This window comes from Prionailurus bengalensis, chromosome X (genome assembly GCF_016509475.1).
Source record: "Prionailurus bengalensis isolate Pbe53 chromosome X, Fcat_Pben_1.1_paternal_pri, whole genome shotgun sequence".
In the NCBI taxonomy this organism is placed as follows: Eukaryota; Metazoa; Chordata; class Mammalia; order Carnivora; family Felidae; genus Prionailurus; species Prionailurus bengalensis.
Window position 1 is genome coordinate 86,804,630 of NC_057361.1, and position 25,533 is coordinate 86,830,162.

Genomic DNA, 25,533 nt, shown 5'->3' on the forward strand with positions numbered 1-25,533 from the left:
AACTTCTTAATTTTGGTCAGTCAGAGCCTGAATCTCTGAATATGAGAGAGCAAGTAAACAGATGTTAATAATAATTGTCACTACTAAACAGTACTCAGTATTAGAAAAGCACTAGTATTAACGCCAACTGCAGGCAAAAGATGATTGACAAAAGGATAGGAAAAGTTAAAAAAATAGTTTGTAGAATAAAATGAAGCTAATTACAGCTATTTATGTGTTTGCATACTTCCTGTCTGTACCTAGTAGCTATGTGGCACATTAATTAATGATTATTTATTTTCCTAAAAATTATTAACTCATGCTTTAGGTTTTGGTTGGGGGCAAATCCTCTCTAGATATGCTAAAGCTTCATGATTTTTTGATCATGTTTCATTTTCATTAATTTATAATTGCTTGAGGTACACAGATACAACATTTAGATTTTGAAAACATCTGGGTGGCCAAGAGACTGCACATCTGGAAAACCGATTTATTTATTTTTTATCCAACTTTCTCTAACCAAAATGTGCTCTTTTTAATGCTTAAGTTTCTCTCAAATGTAGATTATTTTTGCATCAAATAATACTGAGAACATCAGTGTAGAAAGATACCTAATTATTTAGAGTACAAATTTATTCTACCTCTTAAGAGTAGAATTGAAATAGACGTAGATGTCTGAATTCTAATGCTGCTTTAAAAAATGTCATGCAAAAACATATGTAAGATTAATCGCAAGGAAGAATCCTATTGTTGGGCCTAGAAATCTTATAAAAATAAACTATAAAAATGAATATGAAGTCACTATGTATACAAATAAATGTGTAATTTAATGGTCTTTTTTTCCTGAAGGAATTGTAAGAATTTGCTGGGATTTACAATTAGAAAATTAGCATTAAAGATAAACTGGATTGAGAAAAACATGATAAAACTTTAATTATTTTCTAAGTATGCTGGAAAGAAGGAGCACAAAAAGACCCTTCCCACTAGCCCCGAATGCCTAACAGTGAATATATCAGACATCCCTCTCATGCATACATACTACCAGGAACAGCTTCTGGGTCTCTGAATCCCAGAAAGATCATGACTTAGATAAAAGCCAAAACATGGATGGTAATTCTATTGCCTGCACCATGGCAGTCTTAATCTGTCCCAAAGATGTATTTTACATTTCTTCAGATAGGCAGATAGGTAGCTGGTAGACATTTTGACTATCTCTTGGAAGTGAGAGACTAAGAAAGACTTTTCTATCATATTTATAAATCCTGACGGGAAGAATCTAATATAGTGTAGTTTTTCTAAAAGTGCTTTTTACTTTAATGAGAAGATTTTGTTAAAAGGACAAAATACTGTTATTATTTTCTCTTTATAATTTAAGAAAAAATAGACAGAATTGAAATACTGTTTCTTATCTATCAGGCCATAAGAACAGACTTAGGGTGTATCATTTGACCTGGTTGAGGAACAAGATTTTGAATGATGATCCTGATAGTAAAAGAAGACAAGAGGAGATGCTAAAGACAGAAGAAGCCTGCAAAGCTATTGATAAACTGACAGGTTGTGAACACTTCAGTGTCCGTAAGTCTCTTTTCATGTTTACTATAGCTATATAAAGTTTGTTTTCCTTCATTTAGTAAAGTACATTGGGGGTGCCTGGGTTGCTCAGTTGGTTGGGCATCCAACTTTGTCTCAGGTCATGATCTCACGGTTCGTGGGTTTGAGCTCTGTGTTGGGCTCTTTGCTGAAATCTCAGAGCCTGGAGCCTACTTTGGATTTTGTATCTCCCTCTCTCTCTGCACCCCCTCCACTCATGCTCTGTCTCTCTCTCTCAAAATAAACATTAAAAAATTTTAAAAATGAATGTTTTTAATGGATCTGCGATACCTGTATGGAGATTCATATGATATTATCTTTCTTTGGAAAAGCAATAAAATAGAATCGCATAATAATTCCACTTTTTTAATTGGAAAATTTATCTTAATACTGACTAGGAAACTTTGCAATGAGTAGAAAAGAAAATTCCTCTGTGGTCTGCTGGTTCTTGCTTCCACTGTCAATATTCATGAATATAATTGCTAAATATTTTTCTGTTAGATTGTTTTCATTTGTCCTATCTCTTTACAACTATCCACTGCAAAATGAGGTAACAACTCCAGGGTCTCAGAATCCTGCTCTCATCTGTCAACAATTAGACAGTTATAATATCCCATTCTGTTCTATTTCTGAAGCAAATCTCCTCTCAGCCTTTGTTTTCTTCCTTTCCTTTTCATTAATTACCCCTTCAGACAGAACTAGTGACATAGATAAAAGGTAACTGGAATTACATGATATTTTAACAGGGTGTTGCTATCCTGAGTGACCATTTCTGTTCTGTATATAAAGAGGCTTTTCCAGAATAGTTTTCCATATGTGTTTATATAAGTACACATACACCATTAAAGGGAGAAATGAGTACCCAGACAAACTAGGCATTAAATAACTTTTTTCTAGTTTTATGTATCACTACTCTCCTCCAAATCATATTGTATGTATTTAGTAGCCAAAGGTGAAAGAGATCCCAAGATGTTAAACAAAGGGTTTGTATAGCAGAACTGCCTCCTATTAACTTGTAAATTTTTTAGTTCAACAAGAGAGAGTTTACAATAATCAATTACAAGAACATCTTGCAAATCTGTGTTCTTGGTGAGTAGATGGATTAGTTAAGGCGTTTTTTTCCTGGCTGAACCCATTACAACCCTCCCATAACAACTAAAAGCCTTTGTCTTATTGACATGTGAATATAGGAGGACAGCCATGTACTCATATTTGCATGGCATTTTCATAGCCTTTCAAGATCCATAAAATAATGGACTGACACCAATTACTGCCATATACTAAAATTATAGGAAGTGTTTGCTTAACAGAGAATTTCTTTGCTTGTTGGGGGTATATTAATCATGCTTCTTTAGCCTACTCGGGTGTCGAAAAGAAAAAGTAACAACCAGAGTCAGAGAGAGAGAGAGCGAGAGTGAGAGCAAGACCAAGAGGGGGGGGGGCAGGTATGAATAAGAGAAGGGGGGAGAAGCCTTATATTTTGTCTCTGATGAAGTCTGACTAGAAAGGACAGAAACAATGTTCTAAACAAGGAAAAAGGGTTTTAACACAAAATATAAATCTAGGAAGTAGGACAACATATTCCATAAGAATTAGAAGGTCTGAAAGAAAGCATATATTTTTTATTCATTTCTCTTTTTTTAAAGCAGCTGTATTGAAATAATTTACATACCATAAAATTTACCCATTTATAAGTGTACAATCAATGGTTTTTAGTATGCTTGTAGAGTTTTTTGACCATTTTCATTATCTCAAAATAACCCCCATAGACATTAGCAATCACTCCACATTCCATCTCTCTTACATTAACCTTATTCTCCTCAGAGTCCTAAATAATCACTGATCTACTTTCTTCTGCTATAACTTTTTCTTTTCTGAACAATCTATTTAAATGGAATCATATATTATATAGTCTTTTGTGACAGGCTTCTGTCACGTAGTATAATGTTTTCAAGGTTCATGCATGCTGTAGCCTGTATAACTTGTATCAATATTTATTATTTTTATTACTGAATAGTGTTGCATTGTATAGATATACCTTTTGTTCATATTATTTTTGCACATCCATTATTTATACATTTATACTCTTTACAAATTAATGTGGATTAATACACGAAATGTATTAACCTGTCATACATGTGTCTGTACATGGGAATGCATGTTTTATATTCTCTTGGATGGTACTGCCAGACTGTTTTTCAAAGTGGCTCCACCATTTTACATTGCCATAAGTATGGAGGCTCCATTTTTTCTTCATCTTTACCAACACTTGTAGATGTCTGTCTTTTGATTCTAGCCATCCAAGTGAAGTGGTATCTCATTGTAGTTTTGATTTGTGTTCCCCTGATAACTAATGTTGTCATGTATGTATGTATTTATTTATTTATTTACTTATTGTTGTTGAGTTGTAAGCATTCTTTATATATTCTGGATCCTAGGCCCTTATCAGATATATGAATTTCAAATATTTTATCCCATTTCATAGGTTATCTTTTCACTTTCTTGATAGTGTTTTTTTGATGCCCCCAAATTTTAATTTGGATAAAACTCAATTTATCTATTTTTTTCTTTTGTTTCTTATGCTTTTGGTGTCAAATATAAAAATCCATTTCCATGAAGATTTATTCCAATATTTACTACTCAGAGTTTTATAGTTTTAGCTCTTACATTTAGGTCGTTGATCCCTTCTGAATTAATTTTTGCATATGGTGTGAGGTAATGGGTCCAACTTCTTCTTTTGTATGTGGATATTCAGTTGTCCTGGTAGCATTTGTTGAAGAGAATATTCTTTCCCAATTGAATGGATAGGACACCATTGACCATAGATATATGGGTTTAGTTATAGACTCCAAATTCTACTCTGTTGATCTATATGCCTATGCCTATCTCAGTACTACACTGTTCTGATTACTGTAGCTTGTAGTAAGTTTTGAAATTGTGAAGTATGAGTCATTCAACTTTGTTTTCCTTTTGCAAGATTGTTCTGGCTATTCAAGGACTCTTCTAATACCATGAATTTTAGGATCAGCATTTCCATTTCTGCAAAAGAGACTATTGATATTTTAGTAGCAATTAAATTTAGTCCATAGATCACTTTAGATAGTACTGTCCACTTTTTAAAATATTTACATTTTTATTATTTATTTATTTAGTGACTTAAAACAACAGTAATTTATTATTTCTGATAAGTCTGTGAGTTGAACAAGGCTCAGCTGGATTTTTTTGAATATAGTTGACAATATAATATCAAATTAGTTTCAGGTGTACAACATATTGCTTCAACTTCTCTGTATGTGATGCTGTGTTCACCACAAATGTAGCTACCATCTGTCACCATACAATGTTATTACAATATCGTTGACTATGTTCCCTATGTTTTGCCTTTTATTTCCATGACTTATTCATTCCCTAACTGGAGGCCTTTATCCCCCACTCCCCTACACCAACTTTGCCCATCCCCTGACTGCCTTCCCTCTGGCAACCATCAGTTTGTTGTCTGTATTTATAGGTCTGATTCTGATTTTTGTTTGTTTATTCCTTGTTTTTTTTTAGATTCCACATATGAGTGAAGTCATACAGTCTTTGTCTTTCTCAGTCTGACTTATTTCACTTAGCAGAATATCTTCTAGGTCCATCCATGTATTGCCCTTTAAGAATGTTAAGTCTACCCATCCATGAACAAAAAGTCTTTCCGTTTATTTAGGTCTCCTTTAATTTCTTTCAGCAATGTTCTGTAGTTTTCAGTGTACAATTTAGAGTACTCTTAAAGTCTAATGCATATACTTTATAAAACTATATAGTTAGTTTTGTCACCTTTTGGGGGGCATCAAATTGTAACTAAAAAGCTTTTCTAATATATATAATCTGTGCTTATATTGTGGTTATAACATTCTTAATGACCAATAAAAATACCTGAGTGTTCTTGTAAACTCTGTGGCATTGTTACTTCTTTGTGTTTTATCATTGTAGTCCAACATGAAGAAACAACATATATTGCAATTGCTTTGAAGTCATCAATTCACCTTTATGCATGGGCACCAAAGTCCTTCGATGAAAGTACTGCTATTAAAGTAAGTGGTCTCCATTTTCTTTAGATCATATGGTTTTTCTTTTGAGAAATTGTAAACACAACAATATTTTGAAATATACTGGCAGAAATATATACCATTCTTCTACAGTTAATGTAATTTGACTATACCATGTGAATAATTATCATTTAACCCTTTTTTAGATAATTCACAGGTGCCACACAGCAAGGGAGAGTATGAGAGAAATCCCTGACCCCTCCCCTTAGAAGACTACCCTACCAGCTCCTCTCTCCCAATTCCTGTAGTCAACATGAAGACTTTTTCTTCTAGAGCCCCAAACACAGGCTTTGGGTGCCACCCCAATGACTTGAAGCTGAGAAATTCCCTGTTCTCTCTTAGTGGGGGGTGAAGAGCAGAGGGAAGGTGAGGAAAGGTGTGGCAATGGTAGAGGGGAGAGCCCCACTGAAAGAGGAATGAGGGAAGAGAAAGCCTTTGCTCTAATTACCAGGGCTACAAGGATGGGGGTGGTGAGAAAAGGGTGGGTCTATATCTCATCCAAGCTGGAACTCTAAACACATTTCTCTCCAGAACTATTGCAAGGAATGGTGGTTAGGCTTATTTGGATTACCAGTAATATTTCCACCCTTATTATGGTTTAACTGAACTTCTATGGATCAGTCTCTTAAGGTAACCAGTTGGTGTCCCAAACAACTAAGTCACTAATGATTTTTTAATCACATCTCATAAACTGGGGACTCTTTATGTTTATTAGTTTTTAATAATACTCCAGAATTCTGTGAAATAGGATTATTTTGTGCTTATTCTGTAGCAGTGAGGACTGATTAATGAACTTGGAGCATTATATACAGCCCCAATAACTCCTAATCTGGAGTGAACATCAGAATCATCTGCAACATTTGTTAAAAGTTTAGATCTCAGACCCAACCCCAGGCTGAATTAGTAGGTCTGGAGTAGGGCCTGGGAATCTGTATTTTTAGCAAATGTTTCAGGTGACTTTGAACTAGTTGGTCCATGCACAAGTTTTTACAAAGCACTGATTAAGGACACATCATGATAGACTCCAACAAGGTATTTATTAAATAATTTTGTATCTAAGGTCAGGATCTGTTTACATGGTATATTTTCGAGGCCAAAACATCACATGTATGCAATAAGATGGGCTAATTTCTATAACTTCCTCTTAATGTCTATTTGAATAATAAGTATGTTCTTTTGTAAATAGCACAGACTACTATATTAGACAGTCTGTGTCTGCCCTGGCAGGTCTGATCTGATCTCCCTAAATTGGGCCTTGGATCAGCTGTCAGTATTTGGATATGGGTTTGTTCTTGGCTGTCTGCTGATTGGTCAGAGCTGCCTGATATGGAGCTGGAAAACAAAGAAGATAAGTACCAACAGTCTGTCTAGCCTGATATACAGTTTCTGGTCAAAGTCCTCCCTCTAGTTCTTGAATCTCACCTCATGACTACAGTATGGTGAATCCTGTGATGCCCAGTCTTCTCCTGTGACCTGAACTTGGCAATGAATCCTGTTTGGCTTTTTGTTTCCTTGGATTAGGAATCATAGGAGCCTAGAGTACATCCATTCTATGGTAGGTTAACATGTCTGGCCTTTTTCATTCCCTACCAAGTATGCACTGATCAATCAGCAGACTCCGAAGGAGACTACATGTCCTATGAAGCCTATATACGAATACTGGCAAAAATACAGGCAGCTGATCCAGCGAACCGGTTTAAGAGACCAGATGAGCTCCTTCATCTGCTGAAACTCAAGGCAAGGAATTTAAAGACAGAAAAAAGAGTGAAAAGAGTGCAGGCCATACAAGGTTCTTATAATCATTGGAGATTTGGCCTCTGAAGGAAAACTCAAAATTTAAAACCTCAATATAATTATGTTCTTGTTATAGTAACAGACCTAAGAAAAATTGATAATACATAGGTCTCTAAATGTATTATATAATTTTAGAAATCAACCAGGATTTTATAAACATGTTAAACAAGAGCATGGGAACATTTACCTTAGTCAGAGTGTCATTTTTGGCCTTTCAGCCATATTTGGTTTTATATCTACAGGTGTTTCCAACAGTTGGTCATAAGCCAGTGACAGTTGACCTGGCTATTGGTTCTGAAAAAAGACTAAAGATTTTCTTCAGCTCAGCAGATGGATATCACATCATTGATGCAGAATCTGAGGTTATGTCTGATGTGACTCTGCCAAATAACGTAAGATCCCTAGAAATTGTACACCACAATTTGAGTTTTTCTAACAGTCAAAACTCTTAAAGATTTAAAAATATGATTATGAATATCTATACTGGATCTGAAACCTAAAAGATAAGTATAGAGTACCAGAAAGTAGTAATGGATAAACAGAAATCACTAATGGCTTCTTAGCCACACAGCTGAGTCTGTTTATTCTTCAGATATATTTTGTCTTGCACAGTGTTTTTGTTTGTTTTTAAATGAATAGAGTTTACACTTAAAAATCTGGACTTCCATTGATAAACCAAAAGGTCTTATAACATCTGGCTCTCATTACTATCTGGCCATTATCAACTGGAAATTATTCCTCTCTGGCCCCTTTTATTATTATTTTTATTTTTTTATGGCTGCCCCCTTTTAGATGGAATATATATACAATCATTGCCTATCCATCCACCTTTATGTATTTATAATAACTAGCCCTAGTAGATGTATGAGTTTGCAATCTTTGCTTTTAGTCCTTCTGTACTCCATAATACATTTTTAAACAGATTCTTTAAAAATACAGCAGTATTGCAACATTATTATATGTACCCTCTTTCATTATCCAAATCCTAGTGCTTTAACTGTGGCATATAGCAAATTATCATAGTGTTCTCTTATATAGTATCAATTATAGTTAGAATTTCTGATCAAAGAATTCAGCAGTTTAAAAGATAATGTACTTCAACTCTTAACTCTTAAATAATTATAAGTAATGAGACTATGGGGAAATATCTAAAATATGGATAATTGTAAAAATACCATACACATAATTTATAGAGTTCGAACATAATACCCCCCCACACATGCACCATACAAAATATGATTCTGAGTGTCTCAAATTTGATGGTAGCAGTGATGTTTGCTTTATTGAAAATTATGTCTTTTTTAAAAAGGGCTGAAACAAGAAATCTCTGCTTCACCCTTTTTTAATTCCCCAGTTTGTTGACAACTAAAATTTTAGCAGTTTAGCATTATATAAAAGTCCAGGAGAAAACCTGTTTGTACTTTTAAGTCACTGTAGTAATATGATATTTTACATAGCTTTCAGAATTGTCTCATACATCTCTGAAAAATTTCATAGAGCAATTGTCAGATCACTAGTGGAGACATTTAAAAAAACATGTTGGTCATATTAACAATCTAATTAGCTGATCACTCAGTTGTCACCTATGAGTATATAGAAACCACCCTGTTTATAATGTAGAAAGTATTGAACCAAGCCCAGCCAAAGTCACTTAGATATGAGTTCAGATTAATATTAATGTAAGTATTATAGTACTTGTCAGTTGGAATGTCTTCCATAGCTTCCTGAATCTTTTTTTATGACATGGCAGATAGCCTTCATTTTGAAGCCAGTGCCATATTAAACATTGCAATATTGGTCCAAGTTTATACTTATTTGAAACATCATTCAGGAAGATTGCACTGTGTTCTACTTGATTACCAAGCAAGGAGAATTATTTCCTTTTGAAACAATCAGTTCATTATTGTAGAAACAAGAATGAGAGATCAGTTTTTAAAAAATTATTTTATGACCTAATTATGATACCTTAAGTATATTCAAAAAATAGTATTTTTAGCTAAATGCCCTAGTGTCTTGACCCATTAAAACAGTAAGGACTCTAATAAAATGGAGGGGAGTGTCTTCTGAAACAGAATGCACTAAAAATGCAATTTTTCCAAGAGCTCCAAAGTACAAAACCTGTAATGCTACAAGGGAGCCATGTGTGCTAAAGAATATCTGGTTACTGCAGGAATCTTCTGAGAAGCAAGGGAATTACCTCTGAGGCTTTCTGGGTTTACAGCAGTCCACCTCTATTCTAAACAGATGTTTTTAGACAACTTTCTTCCTTGAAATTTCTTTTTCTCTCTTCCTTCATCTCTTTTCTGATTCAATTGCTCATGCAAGTGCCCAGGGAACGCATTAAATTTGCTTTTCGCCTCTGGATCCCCATTTTAGTTTTAAGGATTGTTGTTGCTGAGACATGGCCTCAAGCACTTGGCCTGAGTGCGCTGGGTTTGGCAAGTATAGTTTCTGACCTTATTTTCTTGTAACTTGCTAATTTAGAGAAATAATAAAGGAATGTAATTGTTCATTTCTCAGAGAAATACTACTAATGTGGCAATTTATGTAGTTTAAAATTGATCACATTGTTTTCACATCATAAAATTAACGAATTCTTAGATATTGCTTAATATTTCATATTATGTCACCTGATACATCTCTCATGTTTGAATTGTGTATTGAAGATATTTTATGATTATATAATTTAGATAAGAAATTCTACATTTTTGTGAAGGGAGAATGGCTGTTTTATTTCAAGCAGTGATGAATATTATAAAGTTGCCCTTGTAAACATTTCAAGCTCAAGCTTTTTTTAAAGCTAAATTTCTATTTCTGATGTAAATTAATTGTGTAGATAACCAGTGATTGTGTATTTGTTAGTTGGTTCACATATTCATCACTAAAGTATTCATTAGTGTGCTGAAATGAATCTGTAGTCCAACTCTGTAACAAGTAACGTTTCTTTTATCATTATACACACTTTGTTAAATTTCAACAATTTTTCCTGTGTTGGAAATATCTCTCTGCTTTTTTTCAAACAAAGTTTTCTAAAGTACACTATTTAAACAGTGATGTCTTTATGACATGGAAAAGGCTCTTTTCAAAGAGAGCATGGTGTTTAATATTAAAATGTTAGATAGCATGCTGTTTAATATTAAAATAGAAGTTTCTTTTCCTCCCTGCACTTCAAACCCCTTTTTGATCTTTATTGCTCAGTCAAGCTGCTTCAATTAAAGTAGTAGTGATAAAATGTTGGACATATAAATCTTTATGAAACATAATTCCAGCCCCTGGAAATCATTATACCACAGAATATCATCATTTTACCTGATTCCTTGGGAATTGGCATGATGCTCACCTTCAATGCTGAAGCCCTTTCTATGGAAGCAAATGAACAACTCTTCAAGAAGATTCTTGAGGTGTGGAAAAACATACCATCTTCAGTAGGTATGTACAAAATTTTTTCTTTTTCATATGATCCTATAGAAACTTCTGTTTTCTGAAATATCACATTTCCTCAAGGCATATAGGGTTAATTTAGGATACTGCATACTCACTAAGTTGTGTGTGTTTGCCATATGCTTAATGAATTCACAAGGCTACTACAAAGAGTCTAATTTCAACTGCTTCAGTTGTTCATGTGCAATAATCATAAAATTAAAATAAGAAAGGAATTCCTTTCCACAATAATCCATAATTTTATTTTAATTCCCTTTGGTTGCAGATTTTATGCAGATGTTGGAAATGCTTCATTCCCTCACACTGATGTTAGGGGGTTACCTTTATCTTAGGAGACTGCCAAATAATCATAAAAGAAGAGCAGAATATCTCTATTTCATATAGTAAATAGTTATCTGTTTAGAGAATGATAATCCTGTGAAGAATCAAATACAAACTAAATATGTGACATGTTGGTTATCACTAAGATTTCATCGTCCTTCATTTATGTAAGAGATAAATATGACTAGCTGGAATGCCTATTAGGTACTATCCAGGTGGCAACATAAAGAAAACTGACTTCATCTTCATCAGGCCAGAACATTGTTTTCTTCTTGACCAATGCAGGACTGCTCATCTGCAAAATATGAATAACTTGAGACTCTTGTGTATGTTTCTGAGGTTTGGTGACTACAAAGGTGATTGTAGATAAGAAACAGAATGCATATGAACAGGAAAGTATTAGGGAGAATAGGAAGATTTGATGGAGGGTAAATGATTCTGAAAGGAAGAGGAGATTAATGAAGCAAATAAAGGGGAAGGGGGAAGGAGAAGTAAAGGGAGGGAGGGAAGGAGGGAGAGAGAGAGAGTAGGGTAATTTGTCTGTTAAAGAGTTGGAAGCTTCTGAAATCTTTATGAAATGGTTAAGTGTGATTCCCATGTGGCTTTAAGGACCAGTTTGAAAGAACTGCTTTTTAATGGACTTTTTTTCATTATGGGATGATGGCACTTTGCATTGCATTTGCAGAATCCTTTCTTTTTGCACACAGTGTTAAGCATTGTCCTGAAAACCTCTTCCAATTTCTTCAAATAGGTAAGAACTCCCAAAGGGTTTAAAACCATTTTCAGCGACAGAGGTAGATGCTTATAATTGACAGACCTGGGACAAAAGAAACTGAAAAATGAATCTTGTTCTAACCTTTACAATGGTACATTTGCAATCAATATGTTAATCAGAAATTGAAATAAGGAAATTAAGCTGAAATGGGAAACTGGGCAAACCCCTATATTTATGCCACTGGACAATCATAGGAATCAAAGGGTCTTAAAATGTCATCTCATAAGCTCTTGTCCTTAGGCAGGACAACTTCTGATGTAAAACAAAAAGCTATTTTAAGTTGCAAGAATTTGAAAAATGTATCTCTCCATGTAAAATAAAGTATGGCACTATAAGAATGTGATATTTTGGTTTGTGTATTAGGGGTATTTTGAGAATATACTAAAGACTACAGTATAACACTGATATTAAGGAAATCAATTTCTCCTTCTGTCTAAAAACAACTGCTTTGTTATTTAAAACTAACCTAGATCCAGATTTCCCCAATCTAAAATTTACATTACCTTGAGATATAATAAATATTTTCAATAATAAGATCATTGATTTGTATTTTCAAACAAATAAATAGAGGCTTAGCATTCACAGCAAGTATCACTAAACATACCCACTCCAAATCATTGGATCCCATTTCATAAGCAAGCTAGCTCAGTAGCTAGGTTAAATGGCAAATTAGTGTTTTTCAGAATTAAGGTGAAAATTGTATAATTCCATATGAACTGTGTGCTTGGACTCAGAAAGTACCCTGTGTGTTAAATTTAGAATTGTTTGCTCTGTGTGGTTGTTGACAAAAATAACAATTTTATTTTTTTTTTTTTAATTTTTTTTTTAACGTTTATTTATTTTTGGGACAGAGAGAGAGACAGAGCATGAACGGGCGAGGGGCAGAGAGAGAGGGAGACACAGAATCGGAAACAGGCTCCAGGCTCTGAGCCATCAGCCCAGAGCCCGACGCGGGGCTCGAACTCACGGACCGCGAGATCGTGACCTGGCTGAAGTCGGACGCTTAACCGACTGCGCCACCCAGGCGCCCCGAAAAATAACAATTTTAATAAAGTATTCATATAGGTGAAAAAATTCAGATCTGGGTAGACTACATCTATTACTTGTTTCCATCAATCAGGTCATGGATTCCCCTCAATTACTTTGTATCTGGAGTGATTTTAATTCTAGTCTGAAACTAGACTTAAGTCTTCTTCCAGGAGAGCCATTTGTCTGAATAAAAATACAACTATAAAATATAATTGCACAAAAAAGTGCAATTATAATTTAATTACAATTTTGTAGTCAACTTCATACACAAAAATACTTTGAATTATAATGGAAAGGAGGCAAGAGATAATAAATGCTTAGTAGGTTTTAGTTGAGGAATTCTAAATGCCTCACACTGTGCCTATAGAAAGTCACTTTAATCAAGTTTAATAATTTTTTCATGTGTCCTTTTATGCATATTTAATTTTTACATATATAGGCCAGGTAAATTTTGGCTTAAAGGTATTCTAGGACTTTTGACAATGATAAAAATTTTAAGACTATATTATAACAACTCAGAGTTTATTGTGCTTAGAATAAAATGGAGGGGTGCCTAGGAGGGTCAGTCAGTTGAACATCTGACTCTTATTTCAGCTCAGCTCATGATCCCAGAGTTGTGGAATTGAGTCCCATGTCAGGCTCAGTGCTAAGCATGGAGCTACTTAAGATTCTTTCTCTCTCTCTCTCCCTCTGCCCCTCTCCTCTGAACTTGTACTCTCTCTGTCTAAAAAAAAATATTTTAAAAATAAGAAAATGGGAAGTCTAATGAACTGAATTCTGATTTTAGTCATGTTAATATAGGAATGGAGGTGCCTTATTTTGGTGTTCTCTAGACTATTTCAGCTTGACATAAAATTTTGATATTATTTTAAGTGCAGGATTGGATTTATTTATGGAAATTTGCTTTCCTATAAAGTACATAAAATCAAAGTAAATATTAAACATTTAACAATAATACTGCTCCCTGTGTCAGAAAATACCTTACAGCACCAGATGACTATATAGCTAGTTACATAATTAGGTTTTTCTGCTTTAAGCAATTTTCATAATTTTTTAATTGAAATTCAGTTAACGTACAATGTTATATTAGTTTCAGGTGTACAACGTAGTGATTTTACAATTCTATACATTACTCAATGCTCACCACGATAAGTGTAGTCATTATCTGTCAACATACAATTGTCATAATCTTTACTGTCACCAAGTGACACAGAGTCCAAAAGTTAAAATCTTAATAAAATCTCCTGAATAAGATTGAGCCTAAACAGTATCAAATTAGGTGTAGTTCTGTTTATAATGTGGTCATTCATTGACTTCCATTAGAGTTGCTAAAGTCATTATCTGAGCAAGTCATTTTTTAACAGTTTTAATTTTGAAGTTAATCAGGTTTTTATGTATGTCACTTGAGCATAAATACAAACCCTTATGGAATGCTATACCTCAACTAGACTGTAAGATAAAAAAATGGCTGTCAGTTGATTTGACTTTTTACAAACAGGAGAGAATTAACACTTAGCTTTTTCTGTGGTATTAGGGTATATGAATACAAAAGTTAATTGAGATCTAATTACTCAACATTGATCACAATTGTAACAGTAGATAGCTTGCATGAATACCACTGCTGAGCAGCATAATGGGCAGATGACTAACTGCAGAAGGAGGGAAAAAAGAATATTTTTACCTGAACTATAATAATGAGCTTCTTAATAATCAAATGTTGACTGCTTTTCTGCTTTTTAAATTTTTATTGCAGCTTTTGAGTGTACACAGCGAACCACAGGATGGGGCCAAAAGGCCATTGAAGTCCGCTCTTTGCAATCAAGGGTTCTGGAAAGTGAACTGAAGCGCAGGTCAATTAAGAAGCTGAGATTTCTGTGTACCCGAGGTGACAAGGTATTGTTTATATCCCCTAGTTACAGCAAAAATAAAGCACACAATGAAAATTAAACAAGGAAATCCAATGCCTTCTGTCCATAAATATATTTATGACATAATTCCCAAGTTGGCAAACTATTGATGAAAACAGTTTTTTATTTTGCAGTAGTAATATCAATTTGGTAAATGATGATAATTTGATTTGAAAATTTTTTTTCTAAAAAAGTAAAAATCCTGGGGCGCCTGGGTGGCGCAGTCGGTTAAGCGTCCGACTTCAGCCAGGTCACGATCTCGCGGTCCGTGAGTTCGAGCCCCGCGTCGGGCTCTGGGCTGATGGCTCAGAGCCTGGAGCCTGTTTCCGATTCTGTGTCTCCCTCTCTCTCTGCCCCTCGCCCGTTCATGCTCTGTCTCTCTCTGTCCCAAAAATAAATAAAAAAACGTTGAAAAAAATTAAAAAAAAAAAAAGTAAAAATCCTAATTATGTCCTAAGAAAAACTTAACCATTATTTTGTGTGATGCAAAATCCATTATTGCCTTTGATGCACAGTTCTGTTCATATTTGTATTAATGATAATTTGAAACAGAATGCTTGAGTAAATCTGTCTTTTATAGTTTTCAACATAATTCAATAATAGAAGAAAAAAGTATTTATGTTTCCCAAACACCTAATATGTGGTAGAGTTTGTGCTAAATACTCACAACATTACTTTAATCTTCACAAGTGGGTATTATTTCCATTTTAAAGGTAAGAAAAATAAAGTTAAGATTTGTCAATTTTTGTGTAGTGTGATCATTTTTAACAACCAATTCAGATACTTTAAATGGAAAAAATGCATTGTATAAAATCATTACAGTCTCTACATATTATGAGAAATAATAGCATGAAAAAATAATCCTAATAAAATTATGAAACATCCACCTTTGGAAGACATTGCAGAGGATTCAAATGAATATTAGAACAACCAGGGTAAAGCATTGTGCATCAAAGAAAAATACTGGTTTGCAATATGACGGGATATACATGGGAAGAATCAGTGTTTGAGGTCAGATGGTCTTAGCATGTAGTACCGGCTCAGCCACATAACTAGGTATAAGAACCTGGAAGTTTGATTTATCTTCCTGACCCTTAGTTCCTTCATCTCCCAAATGGAAATATCAAAAACTGCTTTGGTAACAATTTTGACAATTAGTGTTAATGTGCATATAGTAAGCATATCATATACTGCCTGTATATAAAATGTGTTAAGTCAAGGGTAGCTAGTGTTATCATCATCATCATCACCATCATCATCACCATCATCAATATCAAAACTCTTCTAAGTATATTCATTGTGGATGTATAAAGCCTTAGTCCTAACAAGGAGGCCTCCATTTGCTATTTATATTCATGTTCTGTTTTAATTTTCTGTATGGCACAGACCATATTCATAAGACATGTTCCTCTCTAGGCTGATTAATTTAACTCATACTATCAATGTATTGATGTCATGTCCATTCCACTGAAATGGAAAATCCCACAAAATAGAAAGTTTCAGTAGCCATTTAAACACCGTTAACAATGCCAAACAACATCGTTTAATACATTTCCTTGTATTAAAAGAAAAAGTAAAGCCAACTTGAGTAAAAGATTTTTTTTAAGCAAAGGGGAATCCTTAACCAAAACAAATCAAGAATATCAGCAGATAAATGCCGCAACAAAAACCTAATTTTATTTAACTATACGAAGTACAGTTATATAGAATACGGTAAAAGATTATTTTTAAATATATAATTTAGACTCTGTACCAATTTAAAGTCTTGTTCTTTTAGGAAATCCTGTTCTGAAAAAAAATGTATGGCTTAATAATTTTAATTGGTTGATGAAGAACAAATGAAATTATAGTTGTATCTGTAAAATATCAGATAACAATGTATAAAATATTTACTGATGGTGTCTCTTTCTCTCTTTCTAAAGCTATTTTTTACCTCTACCCTGCGCAATCGCCACAGCCGGGTTTATTTCATGACCCTTGGAAAACTTGAAGAGCTCCAAAGCATTTATGATGTTTAGAAGGTTCCAGTGATTTATTACAACATTTACAAACATCATAAGTATGAAATCTGCATCTTAAAATTTCTGAGATTAAATGAGCATTCAGTTTTATTGTTAGGGAAAAATTAAATCAGATACTTTACTTTTAATGTAGCACAAAATAGTTCTAATGAGAAATGCAGCTTTATATATAAAATTAACTATAGCAAGCTCTGTGTACTCCAATGGTGTACAATGTCTTTTGCACAAACTTTGTAACTTTTGTTACTGTGAACTCAAATATTACTCTTAGTACAGTTTGGACAGTATCTATATTCAGATATTACTACATGGAGTAAAGAAACCTGTAATGAGTTAGATTCCAAGTAGCTCTCAAAATAATTGGCCCTGAGTGAGGTTTTTCAGAAAGAAATAAAAATAGCAACAAACTATATGCAAACTTGCAAAGTCATATAAAGAACCAAAAGTTAGATTATTAAATGAAAATAATAAGAACTATGCTACAAACAAGACTAAGGCTGAACAACCTGCATGCCTAGAGAAAACTACAGTGATAAAGGGGAAAAGGCCACCCATTTCCTTGCTGTTCCTTGACAGTTAAGCCCCCAGTCAGAGACCAGTTGTGTTTTTTTCATACCATGTTCAGCTGGTTTTCTCCTGATAAGAAGGAAGAAAGTCTTAGATGCTTGATGTTCCTCAGAACCCCTGAAGATGTGCAATAGCTGTTTGTTTGTTTGTTTGTTTGTTTGTTTAAACCACCAAATAATACACTTGCAAGCCTGAATACAGGACTAAACTCCTATACACATGTACTGTAGAATGAGTTGAGTTTTTTTTTTAATACTTTAAAATAGGCGTCAAATTCTAACCCCCAAAGACAGATTGGTTGATTTATAAAAATTCTTATCTGGCCAAAAGTGGGACCATCAGACAACATGGAATATTTTCCCAATCCTAGATTGAACTACATAAGAAGTTCCCCTCAGTTATTAAACAAAAAGAACAAAATGCAACAACAAAAAAACTTTGGCTGCTAATACTTTTTTTTTCCCATTTCTATTTCTGTAAAATAAGAAATTAATCTAAAAATGATAAGTCCACATGTAGGGACTTAATGTTTAGGTAAAAAAAAAGAAAAAGAAAAAAACATTTTGAAAAAAATGCAACTTTCATCAAATTTAGAGTAGTGAAAATCATGTTAGTCCATCACCCAATATGTTATAGACGCCATAGGTAGGTGGTGTTTGGTCACCTATGTTAACTGCTACCTGGTGAAAACCATAATTTCTGCATATCCATCCTCAATACCATGGTTAGTTCTGGGGCAAGAATAAGCAACAGAACTACCACAAAGTATACCTCAGTATAATTCCTCTAGTTCTGCTTCAAGAGTATGAAGACAGTGCTAGTGGGATAATAGTTTTCAAACTACCTGGTTAACCAAAATACAAAATCAGCTGACTATGTGTGATTTCGTGATAGCACATTATTTCTTGGTGCCTTGGTGACAAGAATGATGATTTGGATTTTCCTAACAACTTACATCAAGAGTGTAGTAGCTCAAAATGAGAACTTAGGAGAACCTGAATCCATGAATTACAGAAATAAATGTGATTCACATCTCTGTTACTGTGACACAATAATGTGATCCTAAAACTGGCTTATCCTTGAGTGTTTACAACTCGAATGACTTTTTAAATTCAGTAGTTTAAAGAGGAAACATTTATGTCAAATTATTTCCTTAGAAGCAGTCTTCATTATTATAAATTTGTACACCAAAAAGGCCATGGGGGAACTTTGTGCAAGTACCTCATTGCTGAGCAAATGGAGCTTGCTATGTTTGCATTTCAGAAAATTATTTCATTTAAGTAGTGTGTAGAATCAAGTCTTTTAAAAATTCATTTTTCTTCATAATATTTACTCAAAGTTAAGATTAGAGAAATAAGTTTCATCTTAAAATCATATTTTTAAGGCAGTAAGACAGTAAACTAGTTTAGGAAATCAACTCCCATTGTGCTCTGTGGCTGTTATTCTAGTAAAACATAGACCATGGTGAACTGAATCTACAGAGATGTACCAAAGTAAACAAACAAGAAAAATTGCAGACGTGTAGCTGAACTTTAAAGGATAAGGTGTTAACAAAGAAAGGAAGCTGGCACACATCACAAAGGGAGATTGAAATGTTGGATAGCCAAATAGAAAGGATTGAAAATATTTAAAGTGGTGTATAAGTAATGAATATCTCAAATTTTGATGTTATTCCATCTGGAATTTGTATACCCTTTGCCAGCTGAAACAAGAAAGTGAAGGGGCAATTAAATTTCATAGTCTGTGCACAGTAATGGAAGAAATTATATCTATACCTCACCTTGTAGATCAGCACTTGGCAGTCCCAGCTCATTACAGAAGCAATGGTGGGGTAATCCTGGCTAGCCAATTCTCCTAGCCCTGTGATTGAAAGCATGAAAGTTCTAGCAGGTTGTGAGTAGCATTGGGACAAAATACAGTTTTATTTTAGTGTACTTTAGTTTTTTTCACCAAAGCTCTTGTCCAAAATAAAAGGCATTGTTGGAAATATTTGAAAACTAAAAAATGATGTATGAAGAGGGCTAACAAGAAAGGCTGTGAGTGATTAGGTCTGTTGAAGTAAGGGAAGAGCTCAGAGGAAATAGTAGGAAAGGATAATCGTTTAGATAGTAAAATAGGCAAAGCAGAAATCACACACGTACATGCATACACATATACATACACACATGCAAACCATTAGAATGCATAATTTTAATATTTTCAGTGCTACCAGTTTCTAGATAAAATAATCACTGTGTTTTCTGCCAGCACTCATTTAATTGAAACAGTATTCATAAAACCAGGAATAATGCCACATGCACTCAATGGGATCTTTTAAATACTCTTCAATTATTTTTTTAAATGTGCCTATTTAAATCAATTTGTATTCGATATGTGCTTTAACTTAAAAAATTATTGAAATAATCTTTGAGACTGCTAATTGTTTCATCAGAAAGTCTGCAATGAACCATGTTCAACCTCTAAAAATAAACATTTTAAAAATTATTGAATTATATCATTATTTGAAATATGCTTGTCTAATGCCTCAGAATTAGGATTCATTCAGGGACTATTCATTTCTTTAAATTATGTAATAAGGCAATGATTGGAAGTTGTCAGAGGTTCTACTTGTTGTTCCATTAGGAATTCTGGGCAAGGAAATTTATAATGATATGGCTAAAATTCTTCTGGGTATACTGGTGGTTGGAATTAGAAACCAATTAATTTTCCTCCAAATATGTGGGAATTTACACAGACACACAGTATCACATGGCATGGGTAAAACCCAAGGAAGTTTTAATGTTGACCCCATTCCCATCCCACCCCAGTGTCCTGAAATCCAGTGGAGAAGAGGAGAAACCTTATCCATAGAAAGGAATAAAATATTTATAATTTCTTAGCATTCAAGAAAGGGTTTAGTGCAGGCTGATGGTCAAAAATGGAAGATGGAGTAATTACAGCAGGTTGTCAAGGAAGATGAGTCCTTCAGTTGGGAACAGAAGAGGAATAGCACTTCTCTCAAGCAGGTCACAGAACCATCAGAGACCTGGCCCCATGAATATCCTATTGTCTTGGGACATTATGGAGAGAAGTTTATCAAGCTTTCCCATTAGGGCCGGCTGAGTGTGGTTCTAATTTGTCAAGTGTGGCAAGGTGTTCATTAGTTGGGTTACCTAGACATGACAAGCTCATCCAGGCTTTTACAGTCTAAATTCTCAGTGCTTCTATGATCAAATTGACTCATTCAACTTGATATTTACAGCCCACAGACTTCAACTATTTTAAGGGGCACAGAGCCATGGAATAAAAATACCATCACAGATTGGAATTGGATGACCCAAGGCTGAAAGAGGGCATTATCCTAGGAACCCTTTACCAAAGCATAGGAACAGGGTAGGTCATGAGTAGAAGTTGCTATTAGTAATGTTATCATTCTTGAAAAAAGCAGTGGGTTTACATACTCCAATACCACACTTCTATTAACTGAATATTTTCCAACACTATGACTTCCAATATAATAGCACCTTTTTATTTACAGGGCCTTTGGCCCTCAAGGAATTCAAGTTTCTGAAGATAATAAAGTCATTGTGTATAGCCACTGTTTAATTCCAAAAATTAAATAGAAGGTAGCTAATGAATTAAAGGCCAAACATGTATTAGAAAACATTGTCATGGTGCCTGGGTGGCTCAGTGGGTTAAGCTTCTGACTTCAGCTGAGGTGTGATCTCACAGTTTGTGAGTTCGAGCCTCATGCCAGGCTCTGTGCTGACAGCCCAGAGCCTGGAGTCTGCTTCAGATTCTGTCTCCCTCTCTCACTGCCCCTCCCCCACTCCTCTCTCTCTCTCTCTCTCTCTCTCTCTCTCTTTCAAAAAAATAAACATTAAAAATAAGAAAACGGTGTCACATGCCATGTCTTATGTTGTTCATAACCATTTCAACTAATTTAAAAAAGTAGTTCCTGAGGGAGTAAAACTTATTCTATATGGATTTATATTTTTAGAAGCTAGTCCACACCATACTGTGTAGATGAATGCAAAATCAGGTTGGGGATTAAGTTTTTCTAATAGCTTTGCCACCCTTTATGTCAAAGTGACTCGTTTGGTGCTTAGCATACAACAAAGATTCATAAAAACATGAATTGAAAAGGAGAAATTGACCTTTTTTGCCTTGATTTTCTTAGTGCTATTTTATTTGCAAAAGTTTAAAATTAAAATTCACAAATCCATTTGTTTCACCAAAGTGCCATCTATATTCAGATGACCAAAGAGTAATGACCTATTTGGGGTAATTTCAAATGATTTTACCCTACAAACCTAAAATGAAACAAAGAATAAGTCAAGATAAAATTAAAATTTGCAGTGTCTCCTCAAGTTTTGTTTACCTTTATTTTTTTGGATTTTTTTGATTTTTTGTTTTTTATTGTAGTATAATTAAGATACACTGTTAAATTAGTTTCATGTGTACAATATAGTGATTCAACAATTCTATACATTACTCAGTGTTCATCACAGTGGGTATACTCTTAATCCCCTTTTATCTATTTCACCCATACCCCACCTCCTGAATTACCTTTAAAAGCAATACATGAGGTCCATCGAGCCTGGGCTCATCACTGGACAGAATCTGTTGGTATTGGCCAGTCCTCTACTTTTCTGACTGTGGACTAGATTTCCCATAAGTTTCAGTGGTTTGAGTCAGCTTTTCCCACTTTCTTTCCTGTGCCAGAGTTTGTGGGAGTGTCTCCTTTATGGAGGGAGGAGTGCAAAGGTCCCAGTGGACATGAGAAAATGGCAAAATGCACTGGTGTTGGAGTGAAGATGATAAGGGTGAAGCCTGGTACCAGATGTGTGTTGTGATTTGCCCTAATCCTTGAAATGCTGCTGCTACACGGTCACATGAATTTTTCTGGGTTGGGCTGGTGCCCAGCTACAGTCTCTGGATACCAGCAGCCTCATGGTCTTGCAAACATTCCTTAAGGCTGGATGGAACTTGGCCATTGCTCAGCGAGACCCTCCCCCAGAAGGTCAGAATGGGTCAAAGACAGTCCCTCAGAAGTGGGACAGTCCCTCAGAAGTGGGACTCATCTGAGATGAATCTCAGGAGGGAGGTGCTGCCTGGCAGCCTAAAGGCTTGGTCATGGATGGTGTAGAAGTGGGGAGTTTGGGAACCAGAGACAAAAGAAGGGTGTTTGAATGATAGTGGGAGAGAGCACAGAGTTCTGATACTACAGACTAGGTAGCTGGGTGACACCATTTTTACCCCTTCCGCACATGCACATTCACGCCTACATGCACCACAACAATCCACTTCAGTAAGCTAAGCAGTGCCACCTAGTGGAGAACAGAGCCGTTACACTAAGCCCTGCCCAACTAGGCCAACTGCACTTTTAAGGAGCACCACAAATCTCCCCTCCTGCTTAGTTTATAGACTGTAAAGTGCTTCATACTTTGAATTCTAGGGGAAACCGGATGTAATTTCAATCATATTTGATTCTGTTTGCTGGCCCATCTATTCATTTTTTTTCTATCTTTTCTTATTCTTGAAAACAGAAAGAGAAACTATTTTTATTTTCCATTTGTATTACAAAGATTTTCTTTAATTTTTTCTACTATATTTTTTACTTTTTTGTACATTTTTATATTCTATTTTACTTCCATCATTTCATTTTATTCTATTTTATTGTATTCATTTTTTCAACTTTTTAAATGTTTTCCTTTTTTATCATTTTTTTTCTTTTCTTTTCTTTCCCTTTTTTCTCTAATCTATCAAGTTTCTTTCAACAACCTGACCAAAAAACACCTAGGATCTAGCATGCTTTTTTAAATTTTTTTGTGTTGTTTTAATTGCTTAATTTTCATTTTTTTTACTTTATTAATTCATTTTCTTCCTTCAAAATGACAAAATGAAGGAATTCACCCCAAAAGAAAGAACAGGAACAAATGACATCCAGGGACTTAATCAACACAGATACAAGCAAGGTGTCTGAACCAGAATTTAGAATCACGATAATAAGAATACTAGCTGGGGTTGAAAATAGATTACAATCCCTTTCTTCTGAGATAAAAGAAGTAAAAACTAGTCAAGATGAAATAGAAATGTTATAACTGAGCTACAATCTTGAATGGTTGCCACAGCAGCAAGGATGGATGAAGCAGAGCAGTGAATCGGCGATATAGAAGACAAACATGGAGAATAATGAAGCAGAATAAAAGAGGGAGACTAAGGCAAAAGAGCTCAATATAAGAATGAGAGAACTCAGTGACTCATTAAAAAGGAATAACATCCGAATCATAGGGTTCCCAGAAGTTGAAGAGAGACGAATAAGGGTAGAAGGTTTATGTGACAAATCATAGCAGAAAACTTTCCTAAACTGGAGAAAGACACAGACATCAAAATCCAGGAAGCACAGAGAACTCCCATTAGATTCAACAAAAACCAACCATCAACAAGGCATATCATAGTCAAATTCACAGAATACTCAGGCAAGGAAAGAATCATGAAAGCAGCAAGGGAAAAAAAGTCCTCAACACACAAGGGAAGATAGATCAGGTTCAAAGCAGACCTATCCACAGAAACTTGGAATGCCAAAAAGGACTGGCAGGATATATTCAATGTGCTAAATAAGAAAAATATGCAACCAAGAATTCTTTATCCAGCAAGGCTGTCATTCAAAATAGAAGGAGAAATAAAAAGTTTCCCAAACAAAAATTAAAGGAGTTCATGAGCACAAAACCAATACTGCAAGATATTTTAAGGGGGACTCTCTGAGGGGAGAAATGATGGGGAAAAAAAAGACCAAAAGCAACAAAGACAAGAAAGCACCAGAGAACACCACCAGAAACTCCAACTCTATAGGAAACATAATGGAAATAAATTCATATCTTTCAGTACTCACTCTAAACATCAATGAACTAAATGCTCCAATCAAAGACATATGGTAGGGGTGCCTGGGTGGCTCAGTCGGTTAAGCTTCTGACTTCAGCTCAGGTCATGATCTCACAGTTCGTGGGTTTGAGCCCTGTGTTGGGCTCTGTATTGACAGTTCAGAGCCTGGAGCCTGCTTTGGATTCTGTGTCTCCCTCTCCCTTTCTCTGCCCTTCCCCTGCTTGCACTCTCTTTCTCTCTCTGTCTGTCTCTGTCTGTCTCTCTCAAAATAAATACACATTAAAAAATTTTTTAAATAAAAAATTAAAAAGTTTAAAACGACATAGGGTAGCAGAATGGATAACAAAACAAGATCCACCAATATGCTGTTTACAAGAGACCCATTTTAGTCCTAAGGGCAACTTCAGATTGAAAATAAGGGTATGGAGAACCATCTATCATGCTAATGGTCACCAAAACAAAGCTGGAGTAGCCATACTTATATCAGAAAATATAGACTTGAAAATAAAAACTGTAACAAGGGATGAAAAGGGCATTATATCATAACAAGGGGTCTATCCACCAAGAAGATCTGACAATTTTTTTTCAATATATGAAATTTATTGTCAAATTGGTTTCCATAAAACACCCAGTGCTCATCCAAAAAGGTGCCCTCCTCAATACCCATCACCCACCCTCCCTTCCCTCTCACCCCCCATCAACCCTCAGTTTGTTCTCAGTTTTTAGACGTCTCCTATGCTTTGGCTCTCTCCCACTCTAACCTCTTTTTTTTTCTTCCCCTCCCCCATGGGTTTCTATTAAGTTTCTCAGCATCCACATAAGAGTGAAAACATATGGTATCTGTCTTTCTCTGTATGGCTTATTTCACTTAGCATCACACTCTCCAGTTCCATCCATGTTGCTACAAAGGGCCATATTTCATTCTTTCTCATTGCCACGTAGTACTGCATTGTGTATATAAACCACAATTTGTTTATCCATTCATCAGTTGATGGACATTTAGGCTCTTTCCATAATTTGGCTATTGTTGAGAGTGCTGCTATAAACATTGGGGTACAGGTGCCCCTATGCATCAGTACTCCTGTATCCCTTGGGTAAATTCCTAGCAGTGCTATTGCTGGGTCATAGGGTAGGTCTATTTTTAATTTTCTGAGGAACCT

At 34.8% G+C, this 25,533-nt stretch overlaps 1 protein-coding gene across 1 annotated transcript in view; it reads left to right on the forward strand.

The window, feature by feature from the left end:
* The window catches only part of NRK (Nik related kinase), a 156,893-nt gene extending 136,900 nt beyond the window's left edge, over positions 1 to 19,993 (forward strand). Inside the window, exons 23-29 of the mRNA XM_043569920.1 lie at positions 1,396 to 1,554; positions 5,539 to 5,643; positions 7,249 to 7,391; positions 7,691 to 7,840; positions 10,718 to 10,877; positions 14,768 to 14,907; positions 16,844 to 19,993. Coding sequence (XP_043425855.1) covers positions 1,396 to 1,554; positions 5,539 to 5,643; positions 7,249 to 7,391; positions 7,691 to 7,840; positions 10,718 to 10,877; positions 14,768 to 14,907; positions 16,844 to 16,939 — 953 coding nt within the window. The 3' untranslated portion in view covers positions 16,940 to 19,993. The remainder of the gene's footprint in view (positions 1 to 1,395; positions 1,555 to 5,538; positions 5,644 to 7,248; positions 7,392 to 7,690; positions 7,841 to 10,717; positions 10,878 to 14,767; positions 14,908 to 16,843) is intronic.
* The last annotated feature ends 5,540 nt before the right edge of the window (positions 19,994 to 25,533 follow it).